At 48.8% G+C, this 12,153-nt stretch overlaps 1 protein-coding gene across 1 annotated transcript in view; it reads right to left on the minus strand.

Annotated features, from left to right (window-relative positions):
* Positions 1–12,153, minus strand: part of LOC119093416 (protein turtle) — a 93,249-nt gene that overhangs the window by 38,074 nt on the left and 43,022 nt on the right. The window contains exons 2-4 of the mRNA XM_037216371.1: positions 11,153–11,259; positions 1,916–2,037; positions 40–274 (exon numbers count right to left, since the gene is read on the minus strand). Of these exons, the coding sequence (XP_037072266.1) occupies positions 40–274; positions 1,916–2,037; positions 11,153–11,225 (430 nt within the window). The 5' untranslated portion in view covers positions 11,226–11,259. The remainder of the gene's footprint in view (positions 1–39; positions 275–1,915; positions 2,038–11,152; positions 11,260–12,153) is intronic.

A 12,153-nucleotide genomic window follows, 5' to 3' on the forward strand; every position in this document is an offset into this window, starting at 1 on the left:
TCCAGGTGAACCCATGTGGATACAGGCGCGGGCACGTACCGTGTATATCCAGGTGAACCCAGGTGCCGTTTCCCAGCTCGGCCGGTGACCGGTCCAGAAAGTGGACGACACACTCGTACCAGCCAGCGTCCATTTCGGTGATGTTGGTCATGTTGAGCGAGGCCATGCCGTACTGTGTGCTCCGCAAGTCCACCCGGCGGACCCGGCCCTCGTAGCTGTCGGCCACGTGCGGAGGGTACCCGTCGTACCAGATGTACAGGGGCGGATGGAGCTCCTGCCGGAACACGCGAGCTGCTTAGTCACCAGATGTACAGGGGCGGATAGAGCTCCTGCCGAAACACGCGGGCTGCTTAGTCACCAGATGTACAGGGGCGGGTGGAGCTCCTGCCGAAACACGCTGGGCTGCTTAGTCACCAGATGTACAGGGGCGGGTGGAGCTCCTGCCGAAACACGCTGGGCTGCTTAGTCACCAGATGTACAGGGGCGGATGGAGCTCCTGCCGAAACACGCTGGGCTGCTTAGACGACGGTCGAGGGCTGTCAGGCCTCAGGAGATGCATGGATTCCACTGCAATTCCGTGGCTAGACAAACCTGACGCACAAAATCGTTAGCCCCACGCAAAAAGCTTAACACTAATGCCCCCCCCTCCCCCATTTGCATATTTTAATGACTAGGAGGATGTCACGTTGCCCCTCCTTCCAAAAATGGTCCCGGGTCGTCGGGTGGTTATTGGACTAGAACACAACACAACTCCACAAACGCTACCGCGGCCATTTATATTTCCTTTGGCCAGCTTCTACTTACTCTACTCTACTCTCCCATCGGTGGGCAAAGGGTTAAATGAGCGTGTGGATGAATGCAAACCTGTAAGGTGTACCGCTCAATTACCTAACCTGAAAAGTGTGTACGGTGCAACACATAAACAGCAAAACATTAGTGAAAGTACCTTCACTTGTTGCACCTTGGACGCTTATTTTCCAATCGGGCGAAAAATAGCGCTGAGCGGACACGGTCATCACCATTCCTGTCCATTCGCTGCACGGCTGCTTACCGTACAATACAAACATTCACTGCCTGCCTGTCTGTTATGTTGGCATATTGTGTAACTGTGAGATGCCAACCAATGCTCTGTGGCAGGAAGCGGTACTATATTGATGCCATCGACGCGCCGCCTCTTCGTGCTGCAAAGCAGGCTTGAACCACAACTGAATAACGATCTGTCCGATGTCTCGAGTGCGCGGCGGTCGCGGCAGTTGCGCCGGAAGCGTGTCCCAGCGACCCAATAGTGTTTAACTGCTTAGCATGTATATATGCATACATACTGTGTGTATATGTATGTACGTATACATACATACTGTGTGTATATGTATGTACGTATACATACATATGTATATATATATATATATATATATATATATATATATATATATATATATATATATATATAGCCCAGGGATGTAGCCAGCCTGTGCGGACCCCGATGGTGAGAACGTATCTATCTCGGCTCTTGTCCTGAAAATCCGTAATACTGCAGGTGGCATGCAGGGACCAACGTGACAGGCAAGTCGTGAGGCCGTTACAGTGCCGTGACCACTCATCTGACGACGAATACAAAGGCAGAGACGAAGACTACGACTACGATTATGATGATGGTGATGATGGCGATGAGGTGATAATGATGGCAACAACGATGACAGGCCATAAACTACACAGGCCTCTCAGGCCGCGGCGCACTCGGTCAGCGGAATGGTCGGAAGCGTCGTGCCGCGTCACTTTCATGTTTCTTGTTGATTCCAGTGGCCGCCTAATAAACACAGTAAAGTTTGTTTCCCAGGCAGTCCTCCAAACTGACGAAAAGCCGCGAACCGGCGTGACAGGCGGATCGTGAAGTCGGGACAATGCCGCAATCACTCGCCTGTTTCCTCCACTCGATGACGTAGGGCACGGGTTGGCCGTCGGGGAAGTCCAGAGGGCAGTCAAGCACCACACCCTGCCCGACCAGCGCCGTCAGGTGCTTCGCATTCTGCAGGTCCAATCCTGGCGGTCACACAGCGGCCGGCGTGAACACAGGTGAGTCACACAGGGGCCGACGTGAACACAGGTGACGGTCACACGGGGGCCGACGTGAACACAGGTGACGGTCACACGGGGGCCGACGTGAACACAGGTGACGCTCTCCGCACGCTGCTCCCGTCGTACACACGCGCTACGCACATGCCCTGGTCGCTCAACGCTTGCTACGAGAAGCTCGGAAAAGAGTCTCGGCCTCGTCCAAGTAAGCGAGGATCATCGTTCCCACATGTGCACGCCTGTAGGATATGTACATATATATATATATATATATATATATATATATATATATATATATATATATATATGTATGTATATACATAGTGCTAAATAGCACCATCAGATCCATTTAATTTGATTATGTGTGGCTATATACGAGTTGCAATGTATAACGCTCCGCGAAAATACATAGTGCAATAAGTCATATGTTTTCAAATTACAACATGAGTAGTACATCAGTACAGCACCCCACACGAAACCAAGAAGCAACAGCCACGTGCAAGTTCATTCCTTCTTTAGGCACAAAGCTATAGAAATCTCACACTTGTGTATTTTACGCAGTCAAAACATGGCACTTTCCCACTTATACTTTAAGCGGATAACATTTGCGCCAAAGTTCGTCATACGAAGCTGTTTCCCAATATTAAACACACAAAGGATCACAAAAAGTGGTCTGTTTTCCTTTCATTAGCGTCATAAGTCCGCTTCAGTTGCGCATGTAGTAGCACACTACAACAGGATGGGAAGGTACTCGGCCCATCACATCTTTGTAGAGTTACGAAGATGTTACTCCGTTGGTATAAGGCATATATATATATATATATATATATATATATATATATACACTGCGTAATGGAGTGATGACGTAACGGACCATTATCCACGGATAAGAAAAACAGCAGATGTTGACTCTGTGTCTGGTATAAATTTTGTGCAGCACAGATGGAAAAACTATAAACATTTCTTCAGCTCACATCTTGCCAAGTCCCATCTCTCCAACGTACAAAAGGCGCAACAATAGTCATAGGCTTTAGTTAGGTACTTGGTAGCAATCTACTGGGTTTGCGATCTTAGGTTGGTAAGCATTAAGCTATTGTACAGTATTTTCATATGTTGTTAATATTTTGGCGAAAGTAAAAAGTGACACACGAAGTAGATGAAGTGATGATTAGCAACCATAAATAACTAAGCCGTGCTCCACTCAAATCTGCCTATTGGACAAATGCGAGCAATCTCATCTTTCCACGAGTAGTCTTTTAGCAGCAGAGGCAGCATTCTCACGCCTTTAGACACGGCTGAGCTGCGCACTGCTGAACGCTGTGTAAGATGACTGGTGCCTGACTGGTGAGGGTTCTGTCTTCAAAGGCAGTCTCTCAAGTACCTCATGAAATCAGGCGGCTGGCGTGGGTCAGGACCATCAGAATAATAACGCAGTTTGCTTTAGACTGACTTAGTGCGGTTGGTATGTGAGTTGTTGCCCATGAACATGCCCAGGTTTAACAGTCCTGCAATGGGCCACTGCCGTGCTTCCCATCATTTAAAACGCAAACTATGGGCATATAGCGAACCCATTGTGGTTTACTAAGACGCTAAAAGCCCAAGAACTACCAACATTGACGTCAGGTTCGTTTCAGCAAGACTTCCTACCATCTGGCACAATTATATTTTTCCAAGTTTGGCCACATCACGGAACATAAACTAGCGAGTACATAGATGCAGATGTTTGGCGTTTGAGAATGCACTAGTGTGGTGTTCTCCATCCTCAAGGTTCAACCCATTCGAAAAAGAACACGAAAAACCAAGCACAGCTACCTTAGGAGAGACCGCTTTGCTAGGTAAACCGTTTGGCAGAAAATTGGGACCACCAACCATTCCATAAAATGCATAACTTTCCAGGCGGCCGCTCAGTCCGCTAGCCGAGCCCGGTCGGTCGGCGGTATCACCATCAGGCCGGTGTGTGCGGCCGCTGGTGGTGTTCGTGTGACCATTGATGGCGGCCGCTCAGTCCGCTAGCCGAGCCCGGTCGGTCGGCGGTGCCCCCATCAGGCCGGTGTGTGCGGCCGCTGGTGGTGTTCGTGTGACCTTTGATGGCGGCCGCTCAGTCCGCTGGCCGGGCAACGTCGGCCGGTGGTACCACCATCGGGCCGGTGTGTGCGGCCGCTGGTGGTGTTCGTGTGACCTTTGATGGCGGCCGCTCAGTCCGCTGGCCGGGCAACGTCGGCCGGTGGTATCACCATCAGGCCGGTGTGTGCGGCCGCTGGTGGTGTTCGTGTGACCTTTGATGGCGGCCGCTCAGTCCGCTGGCCGGGCCCGGTCGGTCGGCGGTGCCCCCATCAGGCCGGCGTGTGCGGCTGCTAGTAGTGCAGCTCATTTGAGACCGTGTAACCTCTGATGGCGGCCGCTCAGTCCGCTGGCCGAGCCCGGTCGGTCGGTGGTACCTCCATCAGGCCGGTCTGTGCGGCCGCTGATGGTGTTCGTGTAACCTCTGATGGCGGCCGTTCAGTCCGCTGGCCGAGCCCGGTCGGCCGGCCGGCGCCGAGCCAGCCGCCCTGAGCGGCGCGGCGCCGCTGGTCGATATGTGCCGCCAGCGCTGCCGTGTCGCGACGGCCACCGAGCCACCAGATGGCCCCACTGCCATGCGGCCGTGATGGCGCGCCGCAACGCCACGGCACGGCATCCCGGAGGACGGCGCGCTCCTCGCGCTAGCCAACGGCTCGGCGCGGGCCGGCCGCGGCGACTCTTCCACCGCGCTGAGCAAATGCAGTCAGCTGATGACACGACGCAGGCAATAATGACCTCCACAGGCTACACTCGTGGCTGCATCAGTAGGCTGATTATAGCCTGCTCCGAGACTATGGTGACTGCAAAGACAGATTGCCAGCGCTAACAAGCCAAGGAATAGGGCAGCATCTGCCAGAACGTCACGGCCCGTAACGAAAGAACACAGCACATCTTTGCCATCTTTTGGCACCAATCCCCGACAAAAGCTGGTAACCCGATTAGGCAGAAGGGCGAGGCGCCAGCATGAAAGGCGCCGAGCATCCGCGAACGCTAGCCAGTGCAGTCGGGGCCAAGGCTGGGGAACACACGAGTGGGGAAGGGGGAGGGGGACGCACGCAGCTGAGCCGCTCGCCAATATTCGTGCAGCAGTATGGTTGGCAGCGCTTTCAAGCCAATTCAGCTGTAAAAGTGCATGAAAGCATATCAAAGATTTGAATAAAGTGTGAGGCTTTTTGCGTTCTGACATTGATGTGAAACGGACGAGGACTTCGATGATTTCACACTCATAGGCGCCTTAACACCAACGCTCGTCCCATTTTCCGTCTCCGCGTCGTACGGCATAGATTCTTAACCGCTTGTGAAGCGCCCTCCCCCCAAAAAGAAATTGAGAAAGAGAGATAAAGGAGCCATTCTTGCCTTAACCTCTACAATACATGAACAGGCAACTTAACAAAAACACATTCGCACAGAAGCCGGCCTAAAACGAAACGCTGCCACATGAAATGGAGCCAGTGAACGGGGTGGAGCGCACACAACCTTATCGCGCACTTCAAGGGACGGCGAACTCGCGTCTAGGTTTGGAACAAGCCAGGCAGAGGGGATCACAGATTCTTTGAAAGCTTGTGAAGATAGACCACCAGATTGAGGGAGGGTAAGCCACAATGTTCAGGATTCCTCGACAGTCGGTACACTGGTTGTCGATTGTCTTGAAAACAGAACCGCTTTCACGGAACTTTACACTTCTCGTTCACCTAACATTACCAGCGTGTTTTGCGAAGCGTTGGGCTAAACATTAATTGGTTTTCCCGCGCTGATACCGGCAACTACGACGGGGAGCCTAACTCCTGTAATATTGCAACATCGCACTGGTACGGAATAACCCAACTACAACCGGCTCATTTTTGCAGAGGACCAGGCAATCAAGAGATATGCTGTTTTTTGCTTTTTAGCTGGCACTTGCCTGAGATGGAATGCTGAATGACAGACGGTCTAACGCCCACCAGAAGCCGAAACGCTAAAGATCACTCAGTGTTCGCGCTTCTTCTATGACTCAATGACTGCAATCCTTATAATATTGCGTACTTGTACTTCTATCTCAACGTCAGCACAGTTTGACACTTTTGTGACCATGTGTGACCTATGTGAGCCCTCCATGTGTGACCTATGTGTGACGTCCTTGTGTGACCTATCGCGCATGTAATATGGTAATATCGCACAGAGGTGCAGAAGATCCGCCGTAAGTAATGTATCTAAACTTTGCCACAATGGGATCAAATGGCCAGTTAATGCTGTCACAGTTTTCCGCCCGCTCTATTATTCTTCCCTTTTAACAACGCTTCAGTTTAAATCCCTTGATAAATTCACCATATCATAGCAACGGCCTGTCGTGGGCGATAACTTTTTGAGATTGACGCAATACGTAGCTCACACTTCCGTTAGCGCATGTCTTTTGGCCTCTAATTACTTACGAATTTGACTAGCAATTTCATGCCGTGCAGGCTAGATGAAACCAGTGAATCACCCGTATAGATGTTACTAATGAAACATCCGTAAAGATGTTACCTATCTAACACACGCACGATGTTACCAATCAAACACCGTACATATCTCACCGATCAGGTTGAAACACCCGTACATATGGTTCTAATGAAACACCCGTACACATGTTATGCTGGATGAAACTAATGAAACCCCTGTGTAGATGGTATGCCCTACATGTGCGTAAGTCATTTTCAGACGCGTCGTTCCCGTGTTCTGTCAAACTGGGTACAGTGCGGAAGCATTCATTTGTGCCCGATTCACAAAGTCATTTTGTTAAGCCTATGGCAGATCTAGTTCGGACCTGCCGAGATCAAGATCACTGAGTCGCACTAGCATACGACAGCATACTTTCTGTACTACATCAGCTTGTCATACACTGGTGATGCTTTCACACCCTGGGCTTTAAATGAGGTAACCTCGACAGTTGCCAAACTTACAACACGCTGGTGGTCGTGGAAGACTACGAATTCGAAACACACTATCTAGTCAGTACCGGGGTTGTGGCGGTAGTTCCCACACCCTAAGAGCAGCGAGGCATTTCTGTGTTACAAAGAGATATAAAGGACTGAAGAAAACGGAATGCAATGATGATGAACCGAAAATGATGACGGAAATGAGTTAAGGGCATGTTTCATATTTCAGGATATTTAAGCAAACATTCTATATGATTGAACAGGCCCATTTATAACTTTGGAATACCTTTAAAGTGAGAAAGGCTGCTCTTGGCAACACAATTTATCTGTTTACCAAATATCCTCCTCAATGCGTCATGGTTTGATTACGTCATCGTACCTTGCACAACAACGACTGAGAGCCAATTGACGACCGTTAGACCTGGAAATTGCGCTCATGAACGCCTCGGCAATAATATTATTTTTGATATTGATCACCCGGGGGCTTATGGAACGACAGGATTTTAATGATGTTGTCATGACGTCACGAATGCCAAGGTAACTGAAATGCCGTCTCGAAAAACCTTTCCCAATTTTCGTGCGCGTGTAGCTCAGAAACTAAAGGGGCTCAGGTCTCAAGACGGACAGGATTGTGAACAGCACCGAAAGGTCCTCAAGATATAGCCATCTTGAAGACCTTTCGGTGCTGTCAGTTCAAAATCCCACATAAATGTGGAACACTCCCTTCTAGTGAATTGCTACAACAGATGACCATCCCAGCCACAGTGCCCAAGAGTCCCATGAACGCGACTCAGGAAACCATTAACAGCGCTTTCCAGGGTGTCTAGATTAACTTAAACTTCTTTTGATGCATGGGTAAAATTGTTTAGTTTTTCAACTGAGCATGATCGGCCGCTCTGGCATCGTCGCATAGACTAGAGATGAAGCACCGTCTCATCTGTCGCGGCAGAAAACATCTGTAACCGACCCGTCGAGAAACATGGATGCAGGGTCTAGCAACCATCATATTCGTCCTACAGATGTGATAATAAACATTGTTATTCTTCCACGCTTTTGGGGCCGGATACCACGACTGGCGCAACAGGGATCTCCGATACGCTGGTTCATATTGGCCACGCAATAAATGCAGACCAAGTAACTAGCCAAACTGCCAATTAATATGCTATAAATAATGCAAACCCATGATAATGCATCACAAATGAATAAGCTAAACTAAGACCAAAAAGTGGAAACAAATATGCAAACCCAACGCAAAAAAACCTCCGCCACACAAAGCTCCAGTCAAGCAAAGCATTCAAAATATATGCTGGCATGTTATGTAAGACTTTAAGAAAAACAACAGTGGTAAAAAGTGTTAAAAATCATGACAAACTTTCGCCATCTGATCCAACTCAAGTATTATGAAAACCTCCATAGACGCAGGGTAGCATGACAGCTTCCATAAACACAGTGCCGGGTCCATGGTCAACTGACATAGCTCCAAAACTTCAAACTAATTTTTTTACAACGATCACTAGAATTAAATATCAAACATCAAACTACAGAATCAAAGAGAAGATAATTAACTAAAGACCAGAAATCCAAAGGATAAACAAATGGCCAAATCATAATCGCGTATCACACGTACTTCATTAATTAGTTATAAATCCAACGATTATAGGTTCCTCAAATCAATCAATCAATCAATCAATTTTCAATCAGCTGTATATGATTTACTTATTTCCGAAATGGTTATCCAAGGTAGCCAAAATCTAATGTAAAACAAATTCCAGATAACAACGTCGATTACATAGGTTGAACAATTTCACAATTCGTATGAAACATAATACATAGTACTTTATTCTGTGCGCACAAAATATACTTGCAATATTCTTCAATAAAATAACTATACGGAAGCTGGTAAATCCTAAATTCCTATTTGAAAAACGCCAGTTGGCCAGCGTCATCAAATAGGCTCTGTGTTGTGGCTTCTGCCCGGCTTTACCTAGTATTTCTACTGTATTCCCTAGCCGTTGGGTTCATCATAATGCATGGGCAAGGTCCTTTATCGACAAGATAATTCCGAGTCAAAGTCATACACGACCTCGGATCACCTTAAATGACCTATTGAAAACCATCCACCTCAGTCGTGCTCATCAGGATTTAAAAAGAAGTTGCCAAATGGCCAACTAGATTTTCAACCCAAATTTGCACTGTTAAGTATGCCCCAAACTAGTTCATGCCTTGGGCATAGACTAGTTTATCTAGACAGTCTGGTTTATTCAGGGCATAGCCTAGTCTTTTGGTCTATTCCCTAAAATGTTTGAAAATGTCTGAGCCAGTTCGCTTTATTTGTAACAATAAAATACTTTCATGCTTGCTATGCATGTTACACATGCCTTTGCACACCATTTCAGCGTCCGTCACATTGCATTTACACGTATCATTACGGCGGGCGTTTCGTCGTTGCCATGGTAGAGACCTTTGGGTACAAAACAAGCGTTTGCAATGAGTATGATTATATAGATGGATCCGCATCTTTATTTTAGCCTAACATTCACAAAAACTGTGCCACAAAACCTCCCATTCCATGTCCTGCCCTTGCAACTGAATGCTTTCCAGAAAATATACATTCCATTGAGCTTATTTCAGCAAAATGTGCAGGTGAATTCCATGAGAAGTCACAACTGCGTGCCACTGCCGCTGGCGGTTAGGAAGCAGCATGAAAACATTACTTGGGGCACAATCTGAGCCTACCGGAAAAAAACGGAACGGAAAAAAATTGACTGGTTCTAATTGGCATGCCTTTATTCGAGTTCAACAATGATATCCACGGAGGCCAGGTATGACATCTACAGAGCCGGGTCCGGTCCAGTCAGTGTAGTGGTTAAGCTGGGAGCATCTGGGAGAGCAGACGTTCGGGGTCCGATTCCGCTCCATGTCCGTTCATCCCGCCAGAGTGAGAGGCAGGCGACGCCACACGACCGCAGCAGCTGAGGGTGTCGGCAAGCCCCAACATCACAGAGAACTAGGTATTCTGCCTGGGGTCCTGGAGTAACAGATTGTAAGTAGGTGCCGCCCATTGGGAGTGCATGTCCGCGGTGACCCCCTTCACCAGTAGTTGCACAGAACACAAACCGTTGCTATGATTTTGAACTGCCAGAATGCCAGATACTAACGGATCCCACTGGTCCGTGTTTGCCCGCGCCAGAAACCAAAAATAAAGCACTGTTGATGAGACTCGTCGTGCACAGTTGCAAAAAATACTACGCACATAGATCAAAACCAATTCTCCCTATGTGTGTTGAATGCAGCGATTTGTTTCTCCATTCTGTTGTCCTCAGCATCCTGCGAGAGACATAAATCAACCATCAGACATCAAGGAGTTTTAGTGGCCGTAGCCGTACGTTTTTTGTCAGACGTATCGAGATTCGTGCCTTGAATAGGTTGAATCAAGTATTTGCATAGTTGATGTATAGCACGTGCACGTTTAACGTGTAATTTTTACGGTGTCTACCTTTTACGCGTGAACATTTGGCGGAGTCAGCAAGGCGCGTGTCGAAAGTTTGCGCGTTTATCTTTTGCAGTGACGATATTTTCCGTGTCTTGTTTGCCTGATGTTATTTTGCAGGCCGATATTTTCCACGCGATATTATGCGATCGATCTTGTGTGTCAATATTTAGCAAGTGGATATTTTGCTCTGTTAGCACTTCTTATGCCGCTATGTAATGAGTACTAAGGGACAATGCAATGTCTGCCTGAATCTTGATTTACCACGAGTTGCTGGACGAGTAGCGGTGAGACGGGACTAACGCTCACCATTCTAGCGGCTGGGCTGGGGTGGAGACCACGCGTGTCATGTGTGGGTGGGTGACCCTACATCGTCACCGACTAGGGCACAGCCCCAAACGACACCTCTCAATCACACCCCATTTGTGTGGCCATGTAAATGTACGGCGACAGCCAACTTCCTGCCTGCTTTAACACCGACCATTGAAGCAGCACGGATACAAAACGCACGCCAACATGAGCGCGCGCCGCGATACAACACGTTGAAGCCTGCGCTCCACACGGCCACCCCGCTGACGTGGGCTGCCCTGCAGCCGAGCCTGGATTGATCGGGCTGGCATCATGTGACGTCACGTACCGGTGGCGGCCGGGATGAGGAGCAGCGCCGTCCAGACGCCGATCATGGTCCGGGCCGGCCGACCGAGTCGCATGGTGCACCCATCAGAACCGCCCCCGGGTTAGCTCCTGTCGACGACGGCACACATCAGCGGTCGGCCACTGGAACTACTACAGTCACTGCTAGAGAATAACCACCGACGCGGTTAAAGCGAGGCACACAGTAGCACGCCATGCCAGCCATCATGCTCGTGACTCGATGCGCTAGCTAAAACCGCAACTCACTGAGCGCTCCATGCACCAGGCACTGGCCTGGCGCACTCTGCCATGGCTGACAACTGTTGTATTCTTCATCGCGCTTTTAATTCAAAATTTTACAGTGAGCGGGTGATCCCACGACAAACGCGAGCTCATCAATGTTTCGATCCTGTTTTCAACAGCAGCAAAATATAAGCCATGAAGAGAACGAAATTTCTCGTCACACTGCAACAGAATAGACAACGCGTCACAGCTCCAGAAGTTGCTTTTTCTTACATCGTAGCATCGGACATGCCGGAGAACGTTCTCTACTTGACCCTCCCATTGCACCTGGAATGACTTTGGAGCGGGTTAAACCCTCCCCCTCAGATAGAAGTAGAGCGTGAGCGCCAGTTTGCGGACTGCGGACGCGCGCTCCGACCCGTTCCGGGACGCGGTTCCCGGACCGAATCAGCGCGCGCACCAGCACGTTCACGCCAGAGGTGCCGTTTTCTCAAAGTTCTTTCTGAAGTTCATCCTAAAGTCCAAAGAAGGGCAAGCTGCCCAATCAAACAATTTCCAAAAATCAGGTTGTCCCAAAATTTCTAATTTTGTAAGCATCAACTTCTACCACTGTCTACAACCAAAAACCCTAGTGACTACTCGCGTCGCCGCGCTCTCACACTGGAATCGAATGAAAAGAAGAAGAAGAAATATCTAAATCCAAAGATTTTTGTTCCCGCCCGTCTAATTTCGCCTTGGAATTAGGAACAACTGGGATCCAAA

Source organism: Pollicipes pollicipes, unplaced genomic scaffold, assembly GCF_011947565.3.
Source record: "Pollicipes pollicipes isolate AB1234 unplaced genomic scaffold, Ppol_2.1 Scaffold_4002;HRSCAF=4701_pilon_pilon_pilon, whole genome shotgun sequence".
Classification (NCBI taxonomy): domain Eukaryota; kingdom Metazoa; phylum Arthropoda; class Thecostraca; order Pollicipedomorpha; family Pollicipedidae; genus Pollicipes; species Pollicipes pollicipes.